Genomic DNA, 24,956 nt, shown 5'->3' with positions numbered 1-24,956 from the left:
AGACATTTTAGGTATCTTCTTCACCCCTGCTAAAGTCCTTTCTGGAGCAAAAAAGCACAAGATTCAGTAGAAATCATCTAAACCTAGAACTGTCAGCTCACAGACCCAAAGAAGATCTTGAATGATCTTCCTCTAACTGTCCTGTTTCCTCTAATTTGAAAAAGCTAATTCATATAAAATATGCTTACACAGTAACAATTTAGGCTCCCATAACTCTAAACCTAGAAGAACATACTAGTAAAGGAGCAGAACAATGATCTAAGTTTGGGATCTACTTCTCTAGACCTAGCCAAAACTTGCCTCTGGAATCTTAGGGAAGATATATACATATACATATTACATATTATATACATATATATATATTTTTTTTTTTTTTTAACAAAGAACTCACTCTGATAAGAGAGGCGCAGTATATTCTGGATTGCCAAACTGCCAAAGCATGGAATGGAAGCTTAGATGTCTGATCTTGTATCTCATATAGACAGGTGCACGGCAAAGTGTTTCATTCCTTAATGGTTCTGTAAAAGGGATGCATGGACAATGATTTAAAGAGAACTCATGAATTCCGTGTCGATTCTCCTTCAGTATGCTGTTGTGTCGTCTTATACATTCAGGGCCACGATCGGGTGACTCCAATGGAGGCAGAAAATGAAAATGTGAAAAAGAACAGGGTGCGTTTTAATCTGCATTTTCTTTATTGTTGATGGCTTCTGAGTATCTAGTGGATGTACCCTACGATATAAATGCTGTATCTGCAAAATCAATGGACTGGAATAGCCAACTGTAAGAAAGGGATTATGGTTTAAAAAAAAAAAATTAGGCAGCAGATTTAGTAGGTCTGCCATTTACAGAAGTTCAACTGTTTGACCATCTTTTTCAATGGCGAGCCAAAGAGCTGATGCCATCTAAATAAGCTTTATTTACGCCAACAGATGGAAGCAAAAGTCCTAGTCTAACAGACATCCTTAAAGAGACAATATTTCAGATTTATTATTCATCTTTTGTGTACAAGGTTTCAAAAACAGGCAAAATAAGGTAAACTAGGTCCAAATTTAAAAAATGTTTCTGATGGGCGGCAGACATCAGCCTTTTCTGGAAATTTGAAAAATTGTATAAAACAAGTCTGTATTAGAAATGATAGAACTGTGATGTGTTATTAAATTCCAGAAAAGATATATTTTATTTCATCTTTCAACATAAGAGAGAACAGTAAAAGTTCCACTGAAGACAATTTAGAAGAAAGGTCTTGGTCCCATTTCCAGTCAAGAGAAATTCTCTGCAGTTTACTCAAACTGGTTCATAGTCCCAATGCATTGAGAAGGGGGGTTTTTGTTGGTTTTTTTTCCATTTGGTACTGGATTTAAAAAGACTGAACAGATTAGTGTTATAAATGCATTTCAGAATGAATTTGTATCAATAATTCATGCAAGCAGATCGGGAGATTCCCTTTGCACCTTAGTGCTTAGAAAGCATTTTGCACTGATAGGAAAGCTGTCTCAACACAAAACTTTACTTTTGGGTTTTGCCAAGGCTGCTGTCGGAAATGTTTTGGCCCAGTAAATGTCAGACTTATATGAGAACTACATCAAGGACATTTTATATTCTGTGGGCAAAAAAGCTTAGTGATTTAAAGTAATGCTCAACCCTTCTACAGAATCACCTTCATTAATCCTGATACTAAGTATTTCTTTGGAAATAAAGTTAGAAGCAGTTTATGTTAAAAAAAAAAATGCTCAATAAAAATTGGTATGTAAAAGTGATTTACAAATATGGTTCTTTTCCTTTAAAATGTAGTCTTATTTTTACTTACAAATATGACTACTTGGAATTTTGAGGGTTCCAAACTAAAAATCTAACTGAAGTGTTGATTGGAAGTATCATACATTCCAGATCTCAAAAAATAACAGTCTTTGTGTATAAAAGAGGCCTAAGACTCTCTACTCCAGTCCTCAAGAGCTACAAATGGATCTGGTTTTAAAGATATCAACACTGAATATACATGAGATTGATTTGCATGGACTGCCTTCATTTTATTCAAATCTATCTTATGCATGTTCACTGTGGACACCTGAAAACCAAACCTGTTTGTGGCTTTAGAGGAACAAAGTTGGCTCTCCCTGCTATCCCAACAGTTTGCTTAATTGTTTTTCCAGTAGGAGTGAGCAAGCTGGTTAACATAAAATCCAAGCCATCTCCTTACTGTAGTTCAGACCTTCAAGAGTTAATTTAGTCTATCCCATAGTGCTGCTTAGCCTAAGCTTGCCTACACTCTGAGTAAACCCCAGCTCAACTCAGTTTCTTGGTTCTGACCCAGACTGAGTGTGGATGTGGGAGACTGGTGAGCCAAATAATCATTTGCCATCTCTCTGCTTTCACATTCTGTCTAAATGTCAAGAGTGAGTGAGCAAAGCTTCTTAGATAATGAGAAAAATTCCTGCCCCACTCTGGCAAAATTTGTAGAGCTGAGCCATTTTGTACTGAAAATCCAGAGACCACCTGTTCAGGAATCCAATGTGAATCCACAAATCCAAACTTGCCAAGGAGAATCAGAATGTGATGGGAAGCTGGTCAGAGCTGGCTCGGAAAAATGGACAAAAATTTGAGCATGGTCCACAGTCACAAACAGCATCAAAAATCCACTATCCATACACATCCACGATTTCAAGGCTGACTTCAGCTGTTCACGCCAATGTTTGTATAGCAAAAATGTCTTTATTTCTTTGTACCAATTTCCATGTGCAATAATCTAGAGATTTTTGGGTCTTGTCTGCAGAAGAAATATTCATATTTTGACAAATGTAGGATCTTAAGTGCTTCATTTTCCTGTTCATAAGAAACTGGTAGCCCATCACTGCCCTCAATAATATATGTAGCAATGTAGCCAGTATTTTCAGTGTAAATTTATGTAAAGTGAAATAGAGCACTCCTGAAATAATTTTTCACTCTGCTTGTCTTCATGCCCTCTGTCTTGTTAGTGTCCAACAGAATTACTTCTGGCCTACAAGGTTCCTTCACTGATTGTGCCATTTGACCCTGTCAGCTGGGATTTTTTTTTAATGCTATATTGTACGGCAGTCATGACAAAGGAGAGTTTCTCCAAAATATCTTTTTATTCCCAGTTCTCCAGAACAGTGAAGCACCTGCGTGGCCCAATTTATTTTGCTGATTAGTGCAGTTACTGTTTTTCTGCCATTCCAAGGCATTCTTGGACTTATAGTTTGGCTTTAAAATGAACTCGGGTCTACAAGTGCAAAAATGCCTTGCAGTGTATTAGAATCCAGAACTTGTTCCACTGGTCAGTTTATATAGCAGATTTGGCTGGCTGAAGCATTTACATTCCTAGGGAAGAGATTACCTGGTGGTAGAGGAACCAAGAATATTAGATTGATATTAGTGCATTGTTGAAGATATTGAAGCATTCTTTCACACAGGTAACTGTAAATTAATTTTTAAGTGTTAGTGGGTTGAGACAATAGAAAAAGCATCTGACATGTTGAGCTCTCTCAATATTTCTTCAAGACGGATTCTAGAGGTTAGCATGGTTCTTCCATTAATTGACCATCCTTGCCAGTGTTCTGTCCCCATCCTTGGGGCATTGTAGAGTGTCTTGATTCGTGTCCTGGGGCCTTCGCTCCTTGTTCCAGGAGTGGACCTTTTATGTAATGTGCCAGGAGTGTGCTCGGCAGTGCGTAATTGGCAATCTGAAATGGTGGAAAATTTTGGGCAGCTGGCGCCAGCAGACATTTGTCTGTGCTTGGAAAGTGGTGTGTACAAAGGCATCACATTGCCACATTCCCCTCCACAAGGTGGCTCTCTTCCTTGGTTCGCATTAAGACCCGCATGATGGATGAGCACAGAGGCCCTCATCCCAAAGCAAGGCTTATTTGTGCCTTGCAAAATGCTTCCCTATTTGGCCAAGCTTTATGTTCTTAACTGGTTGGTTTTTTGCGTTCTCTTCTCATTTGCTTTTCTTACTGTGTACCTCTCTCCTGCTCGTTTTTTTCTGCCTCTGAGTTAGAAGTAGCCAACCCCCTCTTCTCCTGCCCTGCTAATTTGTTGGTAGTCTCTGTTCTGCTCCTATTATTACCATTTCCTTTCTCCCTTTCTTTTATCCCCCTCCAACTGCTCTGTCCAGAAACGGAAGTCGAGCTCCAGTGTGCATTTAATGGTGAGCACCTCTCCTCAGCTGCCTGCCGTCAGTGCATCCCCCATCATCCCTTGCCCCCCCTTCATTGTCATTTGCCCTTGCACGCCAGCCGCGCACCCATCACTGTAATCCGCATGTCCGTTCAGAGTGGGGGTGGGGGACGGGGTGGCGTCTGTGTGTCATGTGGTCCATGTCCTCACAAAGAGAACTAGAAAAGTCACAGCTCTGCATCAGCTATGTCACAATTGGTCTTACTAGGTAAAGGCTTATTGTTCAAATATGGCCAATTTCTTTTGCCATCTTATATGCTCCTCAGACTAATGGTGGGGAGGGGGAGGGGATTTTTTTTTTTTTTTTTTTTTTTCAATTAAGCTTTCAACATTGGGTTTGTTCTTTGTGACCAAAGAAATTAGATTTTTTTTTTTGTCTGGACATGTGACAGTTTCAGTCGCTCTCATTGTAGGGGGGTCTTGATGCTTCGCACCATCACGCTGTTCCCATCTCCGGTACAGCCCTGCATGGTGGCATAACCTGGCAACCGCTGACATCTTGCCCGCCCCTGTGCATTTCTTTGCAGCTTTTCCAGCAGCAGCTCCTGACTTGGGAGTGAAATGTGTGTAATAGCATCACCATCCAACATTCATATACAGGAACTACGTAGATGTATCCTCCTGCCCAACGCCCCCATTAACATTAACAAGCAAAGAAAGTTAATGTTAACCAGTTTCTCTCTTTTTCTGTACAGTACTTACCAGCTTTTTTGAGTATGGTTGGTACAATAGTTTTCACTGCAGCAAAGCAACTAGTATTTGTGCCTTGAAATACTATTAGGTTGAGTGTAAGGACAAAGGGGTATTGCTGGCTGCTGACAACGCCATAGCCAAACAGGTAGGAAAATGCTGGGTTCCACGAGGCTGAAGAAGCACAAATTCTTAAGAGTCCCGTAAAGGCTGGCACTGCCGCGCAAGGTCGTTTTGAGGGCCTTATCACAGTTTATATTTTGGGAGGCAGGCAGAGCTGAGGTTGAGGGCTGAGGAGGCGAAATAGTTCCTCCTCTTAACGGAAAGGAAAAAAATGATTTTGCTTGTAAAGGAAAGTGAAGATGTAGCCTCTGCTCCACTAATGGTTGTTACGGTGGCTGAGGGGCAGCAGGGTTTATGAGCCACAGTAGGCAAGAGCTTGCTTGTAGGGAGCTGGCCATAAGAAGAGCCAGAGGAGAGAGCCCGCAACATACCTGCTAAGTCTTTCCCTCAGGCCCCTTCCCTGTATTTCCAGAGCCAGAATGCCAGGCTGTCTTGGCTCTTCCTTTAAAAAAAAAACAAAACAAAAACCTGATTGCAAGCTCTTTGGTCCTGCGCATAGAGCAGGAACCCAGGTGGAAGGCCAGCGTGAAAGAGACTAGAACAGGGCTGAGAGGTAGAAGGGGAGGGGACAGAGAAGTAGAGAGACAGGAAGGGAGGGGAGAGGAGAGAAGAGCCTTCTCTTCCTGCCCTGTGTCAGAAGAGCCGACTTGCAGGGAAGGAGAGAGACAGAGAGAAGAGCAAAGGCAGGAGGGAGGCCAGAGAGAAAAGGCATAGGGGAGAGAAGAGCAAAGACAAAAAGAGGGCAGAGAGACAGGAGGAGGCGGGAATAGCAGATATGCAGGGAGGAAGGGGAAAAAGAAGGGCAGATACACATGGGAAACATATACAGGGAAGGAGGGTAAAAGGTCACATAAAAATAAAAATGCCCTTATGGCAACGCTAGAACAGAAATTGTCATTGTCCTTCACAGGAGAGGGAATGGGAGGAAGGAGGGCAGGCATCTTGGGTCAAGTGAGCACCTAGAACAGGTGGAGAAACATTGCAGCTGGAAGGGGAGGCACCGATAGGGACCTGATAAGGGTCAGTCACAGATCAAAACCTTGGGGGACAGGCATGGGACTGCTATGGATCAAGGCTTTGAACTTGGAAGGGAGTTCCTCTTGTTAACTCGAGCACTGAGGCAAGGATTAATGCCTTTTATGCTTTCCAACACTATGGACTGTTGGAAAGAGTTATATAAAAGGGATCCATGTCTGTCCATCAATCCATTCAGGTCAAAATAATGCTCCAGAGAAGGGATGGAAAGCCACCAAAATTGGAATGCTAGAATATAAAACGCAGTATCTCAGATGCGTTTGAAAACTAGAAACATCACCTCAGTATATTCAAGAACAGACCTCCCCAAAACTGCTCCCCCACCAAAAAAAAAAAAAAGACGAGACAAAACAAAAAATTGGTCTACCCTGGGGAGGCAGCTAGAGGCTGTGAAATGCAGGTGACTACTCCATTCCAAAATTCTGCCTCCTCTCCCCCCCCCCCCCCCCCCCCCCCGCAGACAGAGACAGACAGGGAAAAAAAATGAAGCAGCTGGTAAAGGATGATACCTAATCGTGTCTCCATGCTCGACCTCATGTATAGGCGCACACACTATATACTCCCACCCAAGACCATCCTTCACCTCAAAACAGGGGTTCCCAAAACCCCAGAGCCAGCTTTTTTAGGATATGCCTGATGAATATACATGAGATCAACTTGCGTTGCACTGCACATTCAGTATATGCAAATATCTCTTGCATATTCCTTGTGGATATTCTGAAAACCTATGGCTGTGGGGGCTGTGGGGTTCCCAGGATAGGTTTGGGGGAGCCCTGTCCTGACAGCTGCACCCCCTCCACCCAAACACGCTCCATTCCCCCACATGCACCTGCTCAAACGCTTCCTTCCCACACATACTAACCTATATACATACATTTTAACATACCATACATACAGGCCGATTAAAAAAAAAACTGCGGGAGAGCCGGCGCTCCAAGGCGAGCGCCCGCTCTCCCGACACGAGCGATTCAGTATTTAAATTAGTGCCGGCACTAGTGTGTCCCTAGCACTTCCTTATTAGCGGAAGCGGCGGCTGTCAGTGGGTCTGACAACCGCCGCTTAATTTTACTGGCGTCGGTTGTCGAACCCGCTGACAGTCAGGGGTTCGGAAAACGGATCCTGGCAAAATTGAGTGTCCATTTTCCAATCCGCGGGCAGATTTATTTTTTTTTTAGAAGCTTTTTTTTTTATTTTTTTTATTTTTGGGGCCTCTGACTTAATATCGCTATGATATTAAGTCGGAGGGTATACAGAAAAGCTATTTTTTCTGCTTTTCTGTACACTTGCCCGGTGCCGCCTGAAACTAATGCCAGCCTTTGGGCAGGCGTTAATTTCTGAGAGTAAAATGTGCAGCTTGGCCGCACATTTTACTTTATGTATTTTGGGTGAGTAACTAATAGGCTCATCAACATGCATTTGCATGTGATGCGCGCTATTAGTTTTGTGGGGGTTGGCTGCGTGTTTTCCACGTGCTATTACCCCTTACAATATAAGGGGTAATAATAACACGTCAAAAATGTGCAGCCAAATGGGGACTATATGGTGCGCTGAGCGCACCGTTCTGTATCGGCCTGATAATGGTTGTATTTTCGTGATAGTTCTTGTTTTCATTGCTTTAATTATGAATTGTTTGTAATCTGCCATGAACGACTGGATAGGTGCGGAATATAAATAAATTAAATAACTAGTCCCCTCACTCCCACACATTCACACACTCACGCTCCTACAGTGTCCAACTCCTCTCTCCCCCACCACACACACAGAGCCCTATTTTCTCTTTCCAGTACGTACACACACACACGCACATGCACTTCTCTTCCGTCCCACAGCTGTGAGGTGCCAGACTGGGCCGGTTATGGATTGTTCGGCTCCTTCCTGTTGTGGTCAGGCTATAGGTGGTCTCTTTAGGGGCCGGGCATGGTTAGGTTTCTAGGGACTTCATTTGGAATATAAAATGTGCTTTATCTTTCTTTTTCTGCACAGAAAAAAAAACCAAACAAACAAACAAAAAATACAAAGAGTGCACACCTATGATAGAAACAGGGCCAGTACTGAATATTAGAAATCAGCACAGGCTTCCAGTTTTGCTGTATGAAAAGGTTTGTTCCTCTGCTGCGGAAGGCATTCTCCCCAAGTTATTTGCTAGTTAGCTAGTTTTAGAAGCAGGCTCATCTTTTTAAATCCAGTATGAACTAATTAATGCTACAGCGGGATGGCTGAGGGGAAGGAGAAACACTTAAAGGAAATAAAACACTAGGGAATTTTTTTAGTCGGAAACTCGGTCTAAGGTCTCTGATTTTAAAGGACCATATCACCTTAGTTGACTCAGAAAATCAGCTGGATTGAAATGCGTTTTTGTACAGTATCATACTGCACATTGGCAGTTTCTCAGTAATTTTGGGGGCTTATTCTGGGTGCTGCAGGCCAGGCTGTAATCTAATTTCATGGGGAAGTTTGGAGGGAACAAGAGGTCCTGGTATATTCCAAATTATGTAGAAAATAAGCTTGAAATTAAAAGGTCACTTTTATCCAGGCCAGGCTCCCTGAGTTAATACTGTAAAACATTGCACATACGTATCCCTTCACTGATCTGTAGCACCGTCCCAAATTTGGGGGATTTGTACATGACCGAAGATGACTGTTGCCAGTTATGCGCATGGAGGAATGTATCATAAAGTGGCCCCACTCTTCAGATGTCTGTGTGAGCCAGCGGCATTGGGATGTATAGCAGTGGGCCAAGCATTAGGGCTGCACAGCTCACGCACACGAGCTGGAGAGCCCGGTACAGGCGGAATACAAAGAGAACTGTACTTACGAGGGAGGGGCCGTTGACTCAACAGCCAAAGATTGGGGCACTCTGAAATCTCTCTCTATATATCTGGAATTCCCAAATGGATTGTCATTTTCCCCTTGTCTGATTGCCTGTTCTAATATCATATCTCTGATATTAATTGCTGTTTTGTGAACCAGACCTGTGCTTACATCTCCTGTGGATGCAAGCCGGGATCCAAACTCTACCCTCATGTTTCATTCTAGGTCTCATTTCCTGATAAGTTGTTGGTCCATATTTCTGTAGTTTTGTGTGCTCTAAAGTGAGGTCAAAGGGCAGATGATTATAGCTTAATCTAACAGAGTTGCAGTTTTGCACTGTGCAGTCTTACAGACTTGTTTTCCAACCAGGGACATCAGCATTTGAGCCTGTAGCTTGTCCAGTATGAGATCAGTATTGCTTTTTCTATAGTAGCTCACTACGTTTCCCCTTTATTGCACTTTTTTTTTTTTAAACAGATAGCCCTTCAGCCTTTACTGAAGTTGAATCATAAGAGAATATTCAGTAGTTACAACTTTAGCTAATGTGCAAAAACCTGTATCTCATAACACTTCTTGTTAGCTTTCCCAAAACTCATAAACTACATAGGCAGTCATGATAATGTTTGCTCGAGGCATAGGTATCTAACCTCCTTTCTAAGAGCTGCTGTGCCCATGTCAGCCTTGGTCAGGATACAGCCCCTCTGTCTATTCATGATTGTTTGGAGTGGAACTAGAATCTATGCCAGGCCAGTGTATTTTTCTTAATAGCCTAAAAGCAGCCTCCCAGACTGTCCATTAATTCCTTCCAAACTGCCTCTTGTGCTTCTCTGTTCCTGTATATTTTTATTTACATGTACATAGATGTGTATATGCCACTTAGTCATTTCATCAACATTGCCATACTGTGAAAAACCCAAGTCCAGGTATGCAGTTGGAATCCTGGTGGTAGCCTCTGATCTCTGTGGTGCAAGCTAGCCTTGGGTGAAGTTGGCTAGAATAAGGTGGAACCCCCTACCACCTAAGCTGAGTTCAGAAGAGGATCTGGTGAAAGAAGGCAGTAAAAGGTGAAAACTACTTCAAAATTTTACAAACTCCTGACTAGCTGGACTAAACCATCTATTTTTCTATCTCAGCCACAGAGCAACAACAAAAACAGCATAGTAAGCCCTGCAAAAGAAAACCCCCCATTACAGACATCAATGGTATCTTCCCCCTATACTTCCTGGGATTTCCTTGCTTGGATTGTTCTGTGGGGAATGTGGAATGCGGCCTGTGATGTGGCTGTCCTGTGTTTGCTTAAATGTTTTGTTTATTCATGCTGATTTGGTGGTTGTCTATGGTTTGGATCATCTTTGGTGGGTTTTTGTTTGTTTTTTTCTCCTTGGGGAAGGTAAAGGGCAATCACTTTGCTCCCTTGATGAACACAGAATTGCAGGAGACAGTATGTGGGCATTGATGTTAAAGGGACACACTCAGCTTGGGTAAACTAGGAAGCTGAATATCTCTGACCTTTGGGCTTCCTCAGCTCTGATAATTGAGGTTTTCCAGCAGGGCTGGTTTTCAGATATTTCATATGGAATATTCAGGATATTTGCATATATTAGATCTGATTGCCAGGTTACTCTGCATCTTTTAGTTTCCCTTAAAATCAGACCTAATTGAGGACCTCGAAGACTGGTACTAAGAAACTGCTGGTTTTCAGCCATGGTTGAATGGCTCGTTCTGCTTATGCAGCCTCCGTAAAGCTGCTGCATCCCTCCTGCTTCAGTTTATAGCATCTCTGCCAGGCCACAGCTGTAAGCAGATGCCATAGAAACAGAGAACAGGAGAGCAGATAAAGACCATTCAGCCCATCCACTTCACCTGCTCAGCTTTCGAGTCCCTTTCTCTCCTTCAAAGATCCCCCATGCTTACCCCATGCTTTCTTGAATTCAGACACTGTCCTCATCTTCAGCGCCTCCACTGGGATTCCGTTCCACGCATCCACCGCCCTCTACTTCCTTAGATTACTCCTGCGTCTACCCCCTTTCACTCTCGTCCCATGGCCCTTAGCTATTGTAGTGTGGTGTGCAAGTGACCTTAACGTATTGCCATTTTCATTTTAAAAGCTATTAATAAAATTACAGTCAGCAAGAAGTATAAAGTATAATAAATAAAATGATACTTTTTTACGTGTTGGTTTTGTTTTTTTTTGGCCCAGCCTTTTTTTCTCCTTCATTTGGGCTTCCAAACCCATCAAAGGCAGCCTCTGCTGGGGCTGTGGTGTCATTAGCCTCATGTGTGGCTTACCTAGGCCTCAGTCAAGGGAGCACAGGAAATGGGACTCACTCTAAAACCTGGTCCCCTTTCACTCTGGATCTGGTTAGATGCTGTTGTGTGATAAAAGGGACTCTCTTAACCACCCCCTCCCCAAAACACACACACACACACACACACGCTGCCTCCTGATGATTTATCTCTTGAAGATGTTTAAATTCCTGCTCTTCCACAACTGATTGTGTCCCTTTAACCCCACATAAAGAGAGAGAGAGAGAGTGTGAAACGAGTTGTCCATCGTGAGCCGGAGCCAGGTGGTGCCGCTGCCGTGGGGGGTGGGAGAATGTGGCTCTCTTTGCCAGCTCATGGCTGCCCAGGTTGGGACTGCCGGTTCCCATTCTGAACATCTCTCACGGTGACCAGGCAGTCAGTGGGGCACCGGCCTCCTGCCCTTTCAGTCGCGCTGTAGAAAGGAAAAGCTTCGCTTGGGGGGGGGGGGGGGGGGGGGGGAGAGAGGAAGGACCTAGAGAGTGGATACAGGGTTGCAATCTCCAAAAACGCCTGCGGGTGGGCAGCCTGGCATCGGCCTCGATTTCTGTGGCATATATAAGGTGCCGTGACTGAGAAAATGCGTCCCTGCTTTTTTGGGAATAAGGGAGCCGGCTGGTCTCTCTCCCCCCGCCGCCCCCCCCCCCTTTCCATCAGTTTATATAGAATTGACATTAGAAGGTTCAACCTGGCAAAAGGATCCCTTTCAGCCGCAAACAGTAAAGTGAGAGAGACCAGGCCTGGCAGGGGACTTGCTGTATCCCCCTTTTGTCCTGTTGTAAATTTAAGGCGCTGAGAGAGAGTCGTATGAGATTTGGGGCTGGGAGAGGAGAGGGGGTGTTGCCGTTAGCTGGCTGCTGCAGTACAACGTGGCGGGCATTGTGACCTTGCTGTGCTCCCGATGTCTGCCAAACGCCGCCTTAGGAAATGGGGGTCAGAGAGGGGCAAGAACCAAATGGGCACGGGGGTTTTTTTTTGTGCTTTGCAGCGAAGGGGACCTGTGCCGTCACCAGCCTGAGGCACCCAGCTCCTTGTTGCTGCTTTCTGCTGTGTGGCATTTCCATTTATTATTCAGGACACTTCATAATTATCCGAGGACGGGGGAAGTGTAAAAAAATCATTGGAAATCGGAGGTTTGTGGAGCCCACATACCTTTGTGGTGATGGTGGGGGGTGGGGGGGGGGGGGGGGGAGGGGTTGGATCTGACTCTCCACACCCCCGTCACTGATCTCAAGGCCACATCACTCTGGAAATTATGAAGGTCCTGGCCTAGGGAATAAATGACTGCAAAGCCACCGAGGCTGGAGGCAAAGGCCCTTTCTCCTTCCCTCTAACTAGGTTTTATTTGCAAGTCAAGGATGCTTCAGTCTTATCTGGAGCTGGGAGCAGGTGGACTTCAAACTATGTGCGCCTAAAATAAATAAATAAATAAATAAATGCAGGACTGGAAAATCAGTATGTCTCTAAAAGTCCTATCCATCCTACTCCCAAACTTAGAGTTTTTGGGCAGACGGGGAAGGTTCTTTTGGGTTTTTTTTTGGGGTGGTGTCTGTCTCTGAGTTGGGCCTTTGGCTCCTTGCACATTTTGTTTTCCTTTAATTTTCCTGTTTCCTGTCCTAAGAAGTGTGTGTGAGGTCCGTTGCGGCGTGCTTGTGGGGATGTCTGTGCAAGCGAGCGTGTGTGTTTTTTGTACGGCTGCGTGTTGCTCTGGTGCGCAGGCGTGTGTGCTCTTACTTTGGAAGAGCTTGTTTGCTGCTGTGCACATGCTGGCGAGTGCCAACATGGGCAAAGGAGTTTGTGTATTGCTGGGCACTTGCGGTTTTGCCAGTGAGCTTGTGTGCATTCGCTTTTAAAAATCTACTTGTTTGCGTGTGCACATATTTGCAAATAAGATTATTAAGTAGCGTGCACCGACACCTGTGAGCATGTGAATGTACACACTAGAGTGTGCAGTTGCTGTTGCACCTGTACGTGAGCTTCCACACATATATATGTCTACTTGTGTGGACTTGGAGTGTAAACATATCTGAGTATAAACTTGTGTATAGACTGAGTATGTGTGGGGTGTGTGTGTGCATTAGCCTATGTGTGTACTAGTGTTATGAGTGTGAATTTATAGCCCCAAGCATTTAAACACGTGTATGTTCCTTGGTGTTGGTTCATGAGTGCACAGATGTGTAGGTCTGTGTGTATATCACATTTATCTGTGTGTACTTGTGGTGTTTTGTCAGTGGGCCTCTGTGCCCCTCTGTATATATCTGTGTGTGCGCGCGTGCGTTTGTATGTAAGTGCTTATGTAGTTTATTGCAGTGTTTCTTGTGTTTCACGCTGCTGGTAATAGATAAGTTTGCTAAGATTAAAGTTTTTTACATCTCTTTCTCCCCAATCCTTTCTTTTTTTTTTTTTTTTTAAAGGAACCACAAACAACTGTTGTCCACAATGCAACTGATGGCATTAAGGTATGGGAATGTCATACTTACTGTTGAAAAGCTCGCTGTATATTTCTCTGCCAAACTTCTGTCCCTTTCCCCTAAGTTCTGGAGATTCCAAGATGGCCTCTTCCATGTCTTCTCCTGTCCCCTTAGCGCTGGAGGCTCCAAGGTACCTCCCTCCACACCTGTCCCCTTTTCCCTCTCTCTGCTGCAACTTCCAGGTACCTCCCTCCACATCCGCCCTGTTAGTGCTGTAGTCTCCCAGGCACCTCCATCCACATCTCTCTCTTATCTTGAGTAGGATTGACTATTGTAATGTGTTATTCCAAAGTCTTATTTATTACTGTGTTAAAAAAAAATTCTTAAGAATCTGTCCTCAAAATTTATTGTTGATCTAAAGAAGTATGTCACTGAAATGCTAGAATAACTGTATTGGTTGCCTACTATTCAGTTTTTTAAGATTCTCTATCTAGTTTTTAAATGTTTGCATAGAGGCCATCCTAATTATTTGGTGAATTTGATGGTTCCATACAAACCAACTAGAAATTTTTGTTCTTCTCAGCTGGGTTTATTGAGGGTTCCTCGCATTCAGGAGATAAGACAGAAATATACAAGATGAACAGCTTTTAATTACATAGGACCCATGCTATGGAATTTACTTAATTGTTGATAAGGGGTGAGTTAGACTATGGGCCTCATTTTCAAAGCACTTTACCGCGTGCGATAAATTCGCGAATCGCGTTAACAGCTGTTAACGTGATTCGCGAATGCAAATTAGTCATTTGGTATTCAGGGGGCGGAGTTGGGGCGGAGCATATGTAAAGCGGGAACCTGTGTATCGTGTGCGGCGAAACAACCGCAGTGTTAGCGCGGCTGCTATCGCGGAATTTAAAGTACAACTCCAACTTCGCGTTATGGACTGCGCTACGGGCCAGAAAAGGATTATCGCCATCCACGGTAGTTCCGGGAGAGGAGAGGAGAGAGAGAGAGAGAGAGAGAGAGAGAGAGAGAGAGACTGACTTACTATAGTGCCTATGCCCTACATAGGTATTTGAATCCCTATGGGAGGGCTACCTACTAACTCGGGGTGGGGATTAGGTATGAGCGTCGGGGGTTGGGGGCCACTTTTGCATTCCACATGAGACCTAAGGACAGAACAGTGGTCTCTAGTGCAGATTTGCTGGCCGTCGGAGTGAGGACGCTCACTCCAAGCGGAGATTTGGCCAACATTCTCTCCACCTAGCATGTTGTTGCCCAGGTAGAGTGTCCATCAAGCTAGGTAGAGAGAACGTTGCCCAAACCACTTCTAGGTGTGAGCGTCCTCACTCCGATGGCCAGCAAATCTGCACTAGAGACCACTGTTCTGTCCGTAGGTCTCATGTGGAATGCAAAAGTGGCCCCCAACCCCCGACGCTCATACCTAATCCCCACCCCGAGTTAGTAGGTAGCCCTCCCATAGGGATTCAAATACCTATGTAGGGCATAGGCACTATAGTAAGGCTCTCTCTCTCTCTCTCCCTCCCTCCCTCCCCCTCTCTCTCTCTCTCTCTCTCTCTCCCTCCCCCCCCCCCCCCCCGGAGCCTGCAACAGGCTGTCTGGGACTATCTCCCAAAAGTGGCAAATATCGTGCACCGCGATAAATGAAACCGGCAAATATCGTGCACCGCGATAAAACACTGAAAGAATCATCGTGCAATGGGAAAACATCGCGTGCGGCGCTAATGTTTTCGCGAATGGCGAAAACATCGCCGCACACGATGTTTCCCCTCTGCACGAAAGAAGCCTCATTTGCATTGGTAACGCCCCCTAATGCGTTACCAATGCGATATTGGAAAATAAGGCCCTATATGAAGTTTAGAATAGCAAGTAAAACAGCTTTTTAACCAAGCTTTTAAGGGTTAGATTTATGGATTCTATGCTAATATTGTTTTATACTTGCCAGAGTAGAGTATGAGAATATTGATATATATTTTATGTATTAATATTATGTTTAGTATGTTAATATTTATTTGTATAATGTCTAAATATTTGTAATGTAAATTGCTTTTATTAATTGGAAAGGTGATATAGCAAATCAAATAAACTGAACTACTTCCTCTTTCCCCACCCCTAGTGCTGAAGACTCCCAGGCACCTTCCTCCACATCTGCCCCCTCTCCCCTCAGTGCTGGAGAGTCCTAGATAGAACTGCTAAGGAATGATTCCACCTACCCTGCAGCCTTCATTGCAAACTCCATTACCTAATGTCCTTTCTCCTTTTCAGGGGTCAACTGAGAGCTGCAACACCACCACTGAGGATGAAGATCTTAAAGGTAATCATGCAGTTCTGAATGTTGTGTGGGTATGAACAGCACAGGGTTGGGGGGCGGGGTGGCAGGGGGCATTCATGGAGCTTGCCTCCACATTCTGTAGTTTCGTTTTTTAATTGTGTTATACAAAGATCCCCCACCCTGTTTATTATATAGATATTTGCTTGTCAGCAAGATTTTTGGTGATTGCAATTAAAAAAAAAAAAAAAAGTCCCCAATATGATTGGAGATGTTTTAAGGTTTTTATGGGTATCTTTTATGATTTTGAACCTTGACTGTCAGAATCCGTCTATAGATGATGGGATGTGCATGTGTTGCTCCATTAGTTTGATTAATTTCGGCAGTGTGCGCATATCTGATGAATGGATAGTGGGCATGCAAACACAAACGGTGTGTACATTTGTACACACCGAGTACATAGATGCATACCATTCGTATGCCCACTAGCCATTTGTCAGGTATGCGCATATACTGCTGAAATGAATGGAGCAGCAAACGCACGTGCCTAAAATATGTGAATAATGATTGGGATATTTTTAACACAATCCATAAGCACCATTTTATCAGTCATCTCTGTGCTTTAAGGTATTGGTAATTTTCTGCAGGGAGACTGAAGTTTATACAAGAAATCAAATCTTATTTTTTTGTAAACAGCTATTGATGAATTGGATGTGTGATGGCAGGGGGGAGAGGATTAAATGTTTGCAGGGCAATAGTGGGTTTAAAGATCTGATGTTAGCCATTCAAGAGCGATTTCCAAGTTTCCAGCAGTGTTTTTTCTCTCAAGTTCTGACTGTTGCTACATTCTCATATACTTACTAGTTCTCTAGAATCTATCTATTGCATTTCAGTCTCCAGCTCTATGCTGAAGTGAACCAGGAAAGAGTTACAAGTGGATCATAAACCAAAGTGCCTCTGGGAAACCAAGCATGAGACTGGTGATATGCAGGTTGCAGTGTGCTATAAACAGAAAGGAAGTTGGCAGTTGTGTCACTGTACCTTGCACAAACCAGTGACATCTATGGATGAAGTGATGCTCTTTTGTGGTGGAGTCCTGTGATCCTTTTGCAGCTCATGAGTGTGAAGCAGTGGTTTAGGTATCAGGAAGGGGCTTGCAAATGTAAATCCACAGGGCAGGAAGGACAGTTAGACCCAGGCTTAGTAGTAAGATTGGAAGCTTAAACTGATCAGGCAGCTGGAGCAGATGGTGCAGATTTCAAAATATTTGATAAGAGCTCAGCATTTATTTTCCAAGGAATTGAGATGGGGGCAGGGCAGAAGGAGACTTTCTCAGTGAGCGCATTATAAAATGAGGCAGTTTTATGAAGTTTGTCATCCAGGTTAGTTCTGAATTTGGTCTGCTTTGCTCAACTCTTTACCTTTCTGATAAGTTGCAGAAAGCAAGGGCCCCGTTAATTCCTCCCATGTCTGCAGCTGTTGCAGAATCCTTCGGTTAGGTATAGGGTTGCCAACTATCCTGATTTTTTTTTTCTGGTCTGTACAGGTTTTTGTGATACTGTTCAGAAAAAAGAGGAAGGGCTATAATGTTCAGAGATGTCCACATTTTTGCCTTCCAGCTGCAGCTTAGCATTTAATCCTCCCCTGTGATTATACTTTAATAGCCACTCTATATTCGACATGTTGGATACATTTGTTTTGTGTCACTTACAAAGTCTTCAGTCCACGATTTAATCAGTGGCCTAGAAAATGTTCAAAAGGCTAGTTTGTCCCTTGGGCTAGTAATAGCAAACCTTTTTTCAGAGTAAATTTCTAGAACTGGTGATCATGATATGTGGCTCCAAAGGAGTTAGATGCAAGAGTAACATCAGAAAATATTTCTTCACAGAGGTGACAGAGATGCAAAAATGATAACAGCTCAAGAAAGCATCAGAAAATTACAGAGGATCATTAATTGCAAAGAAGTGAGGGGAAAGCCAGAGATCAACCGGTGTCTATGCTACCGTAGCAGGAAATGATCTGGGTCTTCTAGATGGGTCCTTGTGCGCTATCATATTCTGTTTTTGTGTTGGTTTTCTTAATGGTGACGAGTGGTAATAAAAGTCACATGTGTGAAAATCCCATCAGCAAAGATATTAAACAGCATCTCCAAGTGTTCAGAAATTGACGGCTGAAAGTTGGCAACCCTAGTTGGGTATCTTCATGACTCCCACTGTCACCCTCATTTGATGCAGACTGTGATTAGAAGAGAAGTGGAAGGCAGTGAAGGGGGGGGGGGGGCAGTGGGGTGTTCTGGAGGTGGCTCTGTGCATATTGTGTCTTCTGGCTGCTAGCCCCTGACCTTGATGCTTGTTGGACTAAAGGGTTAATCTGTGCTGATTTTCAAGCGTATTGGAAAGTGGGAGTCATTTGCAGCACCATCCACAGGCTGAGGTGGAAAGCCACACAGATGTAGAGAGGATGCCAAGTCGAGTAAGAAGGGAACTTTCAGGCAGGCATTTAACGTGTGCACTACCTCTTGTTGTGATTATTTAAAAAAAATTTGTATCCCACAGCCGGATATGTTTGAGAAGTGTCTTCCTTCACTGTTGTCCAATCTTTATTATTGGCTAAAACAAAGGAGCTTTTTGTTTTGTTTTGTTTTCAACTTCCTGCATGACTGCCAGCGCCCCCTCTCTGTCCTGGGGATGGGATCTCTCTGCTGCAAGAGTCGAGTGAGAGTGGGAGCACAACACAGACTGAGTGCGCACAGTCCCAGCCTGCTCTCTGTTTCTCGGCCAGTAAGTCCCTTAGCCCCCTCCTACCTTCTCGCTATATCTTCTAGCATCCCTCCTCCCCACTCTCCTGTAGTTTGCTGTTTATTAGCAGTAGATCAAACAATCACAAACATAGCCTTTTATCAGATATTTCCTGCACTTAGAAAGAAATTGATTTGGTTTTCTTCAGACTCACTAGAAATTGCTAAAGAGAATAAAACTGCATGTTCATTTTGGAGGCTCGGGGATGCTCCCCGATTATTGCACCTTCTTTGGGGAAATGGGGCTAAGAGCTCTGATTAAATGCTTATTCTCTGAAGATCAAATGAATCACCAAGTCACAACAATGGGGGACATCATGTGACAGTGCTAATCAACAGAATGTTTTTCAGAGCTTTCTAGTAAAAACCTAAAGGTTCCCCTGTGAATGTATGGCAGTGCCCACAATCATGTGATTATGCCTCAGTTCATCGCGTTCCATTGTTACCAGTGAACATGTTGTTTTCACTGATGCATTGATTAATCAGAGCTGGGGGGGTTTCACATTTTTGGGAAAAAGCATGCATATGGGGGTTTTTTTTTTTCAGTCCCTCTTAGTTACTTTAGTTAAGTTTATCTTTGAGTGTGAAAATGTTATCCTTATTTTTGGCAATCCTTTCAGAAGGCTCATTATTTCAACATCTTCTGAAAAGCCACCAGTCATGATTTCCCCATTTCTTTTTTTCCTTGGGTCATCTGATTTTTTTTCATCAGCTTTTCTGATGGCACAGAAAATGACCAGTGGCTTCCAGAAGTGCCCAGACTGTGGGCAAAACATGTCCATAATTAATCAACATAATATCTGCTACAAACATCTGGCCAAGGATCATGATCTGTCCTGCTTCACCTTCTGCTCTAGGATGTTACCAAGGGCAATCAGGTTCTGTAAGATGAGGCTAGTGTCTCATTTTGAAGAGTTAAAGAAAGGTCTGGGTCTACCAAACTGGTGCCAGAGGCAACTTCGAAGCATACGGACCATGGAGTTGCACGGACTGCTGGAGATTTAGAAGTGCCAAAGAAGATAATGACACTTTGGCGCCAGAGCCTAAGGATGGGCTCTTGAGTGCTAGAGTATGGCACCAAGGAGAAATAGCATCAAAGGCTCATCAGCATCGACCTCCTTCAATATATGACTCCAAGAGCAGGGGGATGCTAAAGTGTGCTCTTCCATCTACCTAAGCAACTATGCTTGGAGGAAAGCTCTGCTTTCCATTATATGCTTTCATTATGCTGTTTTGCCAAGGTCCAACTTTGAGCTTTCAATACCACTCAAGATACCTCATAGATGGTCAGTCCTCCTGAATCCCATTGACTGACTCTTTGGCTTAGCAGTCTTTGAGGAAGAGCTTTGGAGGCAAGTAGCAGAGGCAGTCACTAAACACGTGAAGAGTGCTGGGCAACCGGTATCAACTGGCTCAAATACACTATCAGAAGGCTATGGTTCAGCCCTTGCCATTTTGGAAAGGGCACAGAAATTCACTGACCGCCTTCCTGAAGAGGAGGATGAAAGTATATGAACAGCATCTTATCTCGAGTTACATGATGGTTAGCCATGTGGAATACCTGATAGTTTAGTTTTTTGGGGGGGTTTTTTGGGAACTCAATAGAACATTATCCTCATTTATTTGGATTAGAAAAAAGGAAAAAATCCCCGGATACCTTTTAAGCACCTAACTTCATTGATGGCAGATTGGGCAAAGACAAACTTCTTCCTTAAATTACTGGGCTGGGCAGCACAGCTGAGGATAATGTTTTTTTTTATTTTCTTCTAGCCTGGAACATCGCTGAATAGAAATCAATTAACTGGCAATAATACCATGGAAATGTGTTGATCCCTCTAAGTTCACTGACTGGTACAAAAAAGTCTGGCAAGTTCTTGAAGTGAAATAACTTTTGTTGGATTCTGTATGGGTGCCTTTTCTGCATTATGCTGAATATTATGTAATTAATAATTATTTACAGCATTTGTATACTGCATAATCAGGATAAACACAGTGGCTTATTATTGAAACAATCATAATAATTTAAAAAAATTATGAAATAAACTCCCACTTCACTATTCAAGCCACTGTACAAAACTAAAGTGGCTTCAGATAGAAATTCTTTACCCTGTTTACGACTATCAAAGATTTATAACTTCAAATTGTGGGAGCATAGCCAGTCTCCTTTTTGTACTAGGGGAAAGCAAGGTGCCCAGGGAAACCATCTTGAACTTTTCTCTTTTTAGAAAGTTGTTTAAGGCCCTCAAGTCTAGGATGGGAGAGAGTCCTCCTGTTCTCTCTGGAATCAGAAATTACCGGTTGTCGAATCCCTGCCCTCTTCCCACTTTGGTGGGACAGGTTTGACCGCTCTGTCCATTAAGAGGGTGGAGAACTCCTTTATCAGTACTTCCTGATGATCGCCAAAACGGACACAGAGGGCAATTTGGCAGGACATCCAATAAGTTTAATTGGTACCCTTGACAGACGATGGACAGAATCCACTGGTCCAAGGTTATACTGGGCCACTGATTCACGAAGAATCACATCCTGTTCCTGACCGTGGGATCCAGCATCTCTGGTACAGGTGGATGGCTTACGTTCCCTATGATCCAGTCAAAACCTCATCCCAGGATTTGACTGAGGCCCGGGCTGGGGCTTGGGAGATCTCTGCTGCCTGGGATGACTGTGGGAGCTCACCCGCTGTGAACGGGAGCAAGGGGCTGGAGAATAGTACTTCCTCTGGTGGTAGAAAGACTTCCTCTGACCCTGCCTCACCAACCTCCTGGCTGAGGAGGGAGGACCGGAAGTGCTGGCGGAGAGTTGTTGGAAGTTTACATGGTGGTCCCGTAACTGGGCTACCGCATCCCTCACCCTATCTCCAAAGAGATTCTCTCCCATATACGGCAAGTCAGCGAGTCTTCCTGTACCTCAGGTCAGAGATATGAGGCCTGCAGCCATGCTATTCTGCGGGTGCCGATTCCTGCTGCAGAGTCCCTCAAAGCCGTTTCAAAAACATCGTAGGTTGTATGAACCTCGTGTTTTCTGCACGCCAGACCCTTCTGCACCAGCAGCAAGAGGGTGTCCTGCTGCTGTTTAGAAGGCTGCTCGGCCACCTCCTGCACCTGCCTTCAGAGGTTCAGTGAGTATTGGCACATGTAGAGCTGGTAGGAGGCAATGCAGGCATTGAGCATGGCTCCCTGGAACACCTTCCTCCCAAGAGCATCCATTGCCCTGAGATCCTTCCCTGGGGACTCAGAGGAGTGGGTCCGAGAACGCTCGAGGAGGGAGGATTCGACTACCACCGATGAATGCGGCAGCTGATGCTTATCGAATCCAGTAGCCTTCTGGATGAGGTTCACAGGAGGTATTGTGAGGGGGGCTATTCCCAGATCCTCAGCAGCAACTCCTTAAGGATCTCGTGCATCGGGACTGCCACAATCTTCTAAGGAGTCTCTACGAACTGGAGTTTTTCCTAGAAAGTTCTAGAAATGTATTCCATATTTGGTGCTGTCAGATGATGTCAGCCATCAATGTGACTGGTGATTCCCATCTTCAGTGAGCGTCTGTTGAGGCAAGCAACTTCCGTTTCATTGGGGGAGGAATCTGAGAACAAATACCCTGATTATTGTTTATTTGTTGGGGGAAGGAAACCAGAAGCTCTCTGTTTGTTGCTCATTCCTTGGGGGGAGCAGGCTGGAAGCTCCTGATTATTCTTCACTCCTTGGGGGAGGAGGGTGGGAGTTTCCTAGCTGTTGCTTATTACTTGGAGGAGAGAGCTGGAAGGTCTCAAATTAATGTTCGTTCCTTGTGGGAGAGGATTAGCAGCATTTTGGCTATTACATATTTTGTAGTAGAAGGAAAGGGACTGGGTGTTCCCTTATTATTCTTCATGGAGAGGTTAATTTCCTGACTCTTCATTCCTTGGGGACTGCGTGATTTCCATTTGGGAGCTAGTTAGATTTTTAAGAGGTGTGTCTGGGCCTGCATTAGAGAGTTCATTCCAAAAACCTATCCTCCCTTCTTTCCTGATCCTGGTTCTTCAATCCCTGCTGTCTTCATCCTCCTTGTCCCACTTTTCATATTTGCCCCCCCCCCCTTTGTCCTTCTACCCATTCCCTACATTTCAGATTCCTTATGGATTAAGCAGTTTTATCATGACTTCCACTCTGTGTGTTCCTGTTTGCAGTTCCTGGTCTGCTGTCCTGTGTGTTTCTTTTCTCTTGGGTAGCTTGGCTTGTACTGTGTAGTTATATTGTTGCTGTTTGTTGTTTTGTCTTGATTTAAATTTTGAAATAGTTATGCAGTCCTTTTCCTCCATAATGCCACCTCTCCTTGTTCACACAGGAACTTTAGTTTAGTATATAAGAGTGTGACGGGCAACCCCACATGAAGGCAAAATTCTGAGCACGGCTGTTGACTGAAATGGAACCTTTGCTATCTTGGCCCTGTCCTCACTGCCCCCCACAGCATCATCCAGAGCTGCCAAGTGACCCAGGTTCTGATCAGTCCTGGGGATTTCTTTAGACAGTGTTCCTGATGCATGCTGGTAACTGTAGTGCTGGATTTCAGATGAACAAATCGACTACAAATACCACAATGCTTTGGGAGGTAGGTTCCAAAAGCAGGCATGACTAAAAGTCTTCTCTCCAGAAACTGATCACTTGGCTGTTCTAGATAGTCATTCTTAAGTATTATTTTAATATTGAAACTTTACAAATAACAATTAAAAAAAATGTTTTCCCACCATTCCATCTCCTAATATGTTTGAAAAGTTGTTAGACAGCAATAATACCAAAACTGTGTTTTAGGTGCAGTGCAATTAGAGCAAATAAATCATTAAGAATTCCTTTTCATTTCTGACAGGGGAAAGGGGTTCTGCTCCAGAGGAGAAATAAAGCTTATGAAAGCCTCCATTTGACATAAATGGCATGTTTGCCAAATAAAAGATATATACGTTTTATTCTATTGAAATATGTGTTAAAATATAAGAAATAAAATCTTTGGGGATTCAAGTGGAAAGGAGACTCAGGAGTAAGATCAAAAGAGAGGATGAATAGATCAGAAACAAAAAAAAAAAATGTAAGGACCTCGAGCAATACTGCTACTTTGTTGCTCTTAGCCAGAATCACAGAGACAAACACTAGGGCATCTGCACGTTTCTTAATAGGATGTTATTGGGGTTAGTAAAACTGGAGGTGCCTTACAACTATAGTGCAGCAGCAAATATATGATGCAGCAAAGAATGGCTTAGCAAAATGGATTAAGTCTGTGCTTCATATCACAAGGGAAAATTGAAAGTTTATTAAGCAATTCCATTTTTTTTTTCGGAACATGTCCAGAAATGTAATTGATGAGGAAAAATTGGTGCAAAATAAATATCTTGATACAACTCAAAGGATATATGCACATAGGAAAAACAATATATACATTTCTTATTATTTGTTTAGGCACAATCAAATATACCTTGAGACACTCGTGTGTTGATCAGTATCCTGTGTTTGAATCATAGTTCTACATTTTTCTCAAAATTTGCTTGTGTAAAAGATTGGAAAAACAGAAATCGGCTCACAGATATGGATAATCCAAGAAATATCATATCGGAAATGACAGAATATATAATCATTTATCAAGTACCCACTTGTTATAGTCATGGGTCCCAGTCCAAGTGCTTTTTTGCAATAGCTTTCCCAAGTGAAAACAAAGGTATACTCTCATGGCCCCAAGGAACATTTAAATGTAAGCAGCTGCTAGGAGCAAGACCTAGTGCATGCTATGTTGTGATGGCAATCTATGCCAGGGGAATCCATCAACTATTTCTTGCTTTGATAATTTTTCACCATACATTGCAAAGTTGACTGCAATGAACCAGCACTTAAACAGAATTGTCAAATACAAAGAACACTGTGGGGGTTTTAAAATGAGGTTTGGAACTCTGCATTTTCCTATAGCCAGTCATCAATGTGACAAAAATCTCAGTGACTGCCATGTAATGTATTCTTTCAGTGGTTCCTAGTCTTTTTGCAGTTATCCAGTGGAACCATGTTGCATGTGTCCTTCACATAGAAACACATGTGAACTGTAAAACAAACGATGGTACGCAGTGAATGTACCTTCCCCATAAACTGCACATTTGGAGGAAACTCAAGAGCGAGCTTTCTCGATAGCAGGACCCTTATTCTGGAGCTCCCTTCCAATTGAAATCAGACTACTAAAAGAGCCCAAATTCTTAAAAAAAAAAAGGCACTAAAAACATTTCTGTGCCAAAGAGCCTATTCTTGATAAGTATCTCACCTTATTATTCTCTGATGCTACACCTTTGTCT

At 43.5% G+C, this 24,956-nt stretch overlaps 1 protein-coding gene across 24 annotated transcripts in view; it reads left to right on the top strand.

Annotated features, from left to right (window-relative positions):
• CAMK2G (calcium/calmodulin dependent protein kinase II gamma) overlaps nucleotides 1-24,956 on the top strand; it is a 425,093-nt gene that overhangs the window by 359,137 nt on the left and 41,000 nt on the right. For 4 of the 24 annotated variants that reach the window (XM_029608998.1, XM_029609001.1, XM_029609005.1 and 1 more), the window contains 2 exons: nucleotides 13,575-13,619; nucleotides 15,855-15,903. In XM_029608998.1, coding sequence (XP_029464858.1) covers nucleotides 13,575-13,619; nucleotides 15,855-15,903 — 94 coding nt within the window. Of the gene's footprint in view, nucleotides 1-614; nucleotides 672-4,135; nucleotides 4,169-9,989; nucleotides 10,059-13,574; nucleotides 13,620-15,854; nucleotides 15,904-18,524; nucleotides 18,639-24,956 lie in introns of all 24 variants that reach the window. The other 20 variants (XM_029608982.1, XM_029608986.1, XM_029608992.1 and 17 more) reach the window with 9 other exon arrangements.

The sequence above is a fragment of the Rhinatrema bivittatum genome, chromosome 7 (assembly GCF_901001135.1).
Source record: "Rhinatrema bivittatum chromosome 7, aRhiBiv1.1, whole genome shotgun sequence".
NCBI classification, from domain to species: domain Eukaryota; kingdom Metazoa; phylum Chordata; class Amphibia; order Gymnophiona; family Rhinatrematidae; genus Rhinatrema; species Rhinatrema bivittatum.
The sequence above is the reverse complement of the archived record's forward strand: the minus strand, read 5'-3'. Positions and strand labels throughout refer to the sequence as shown.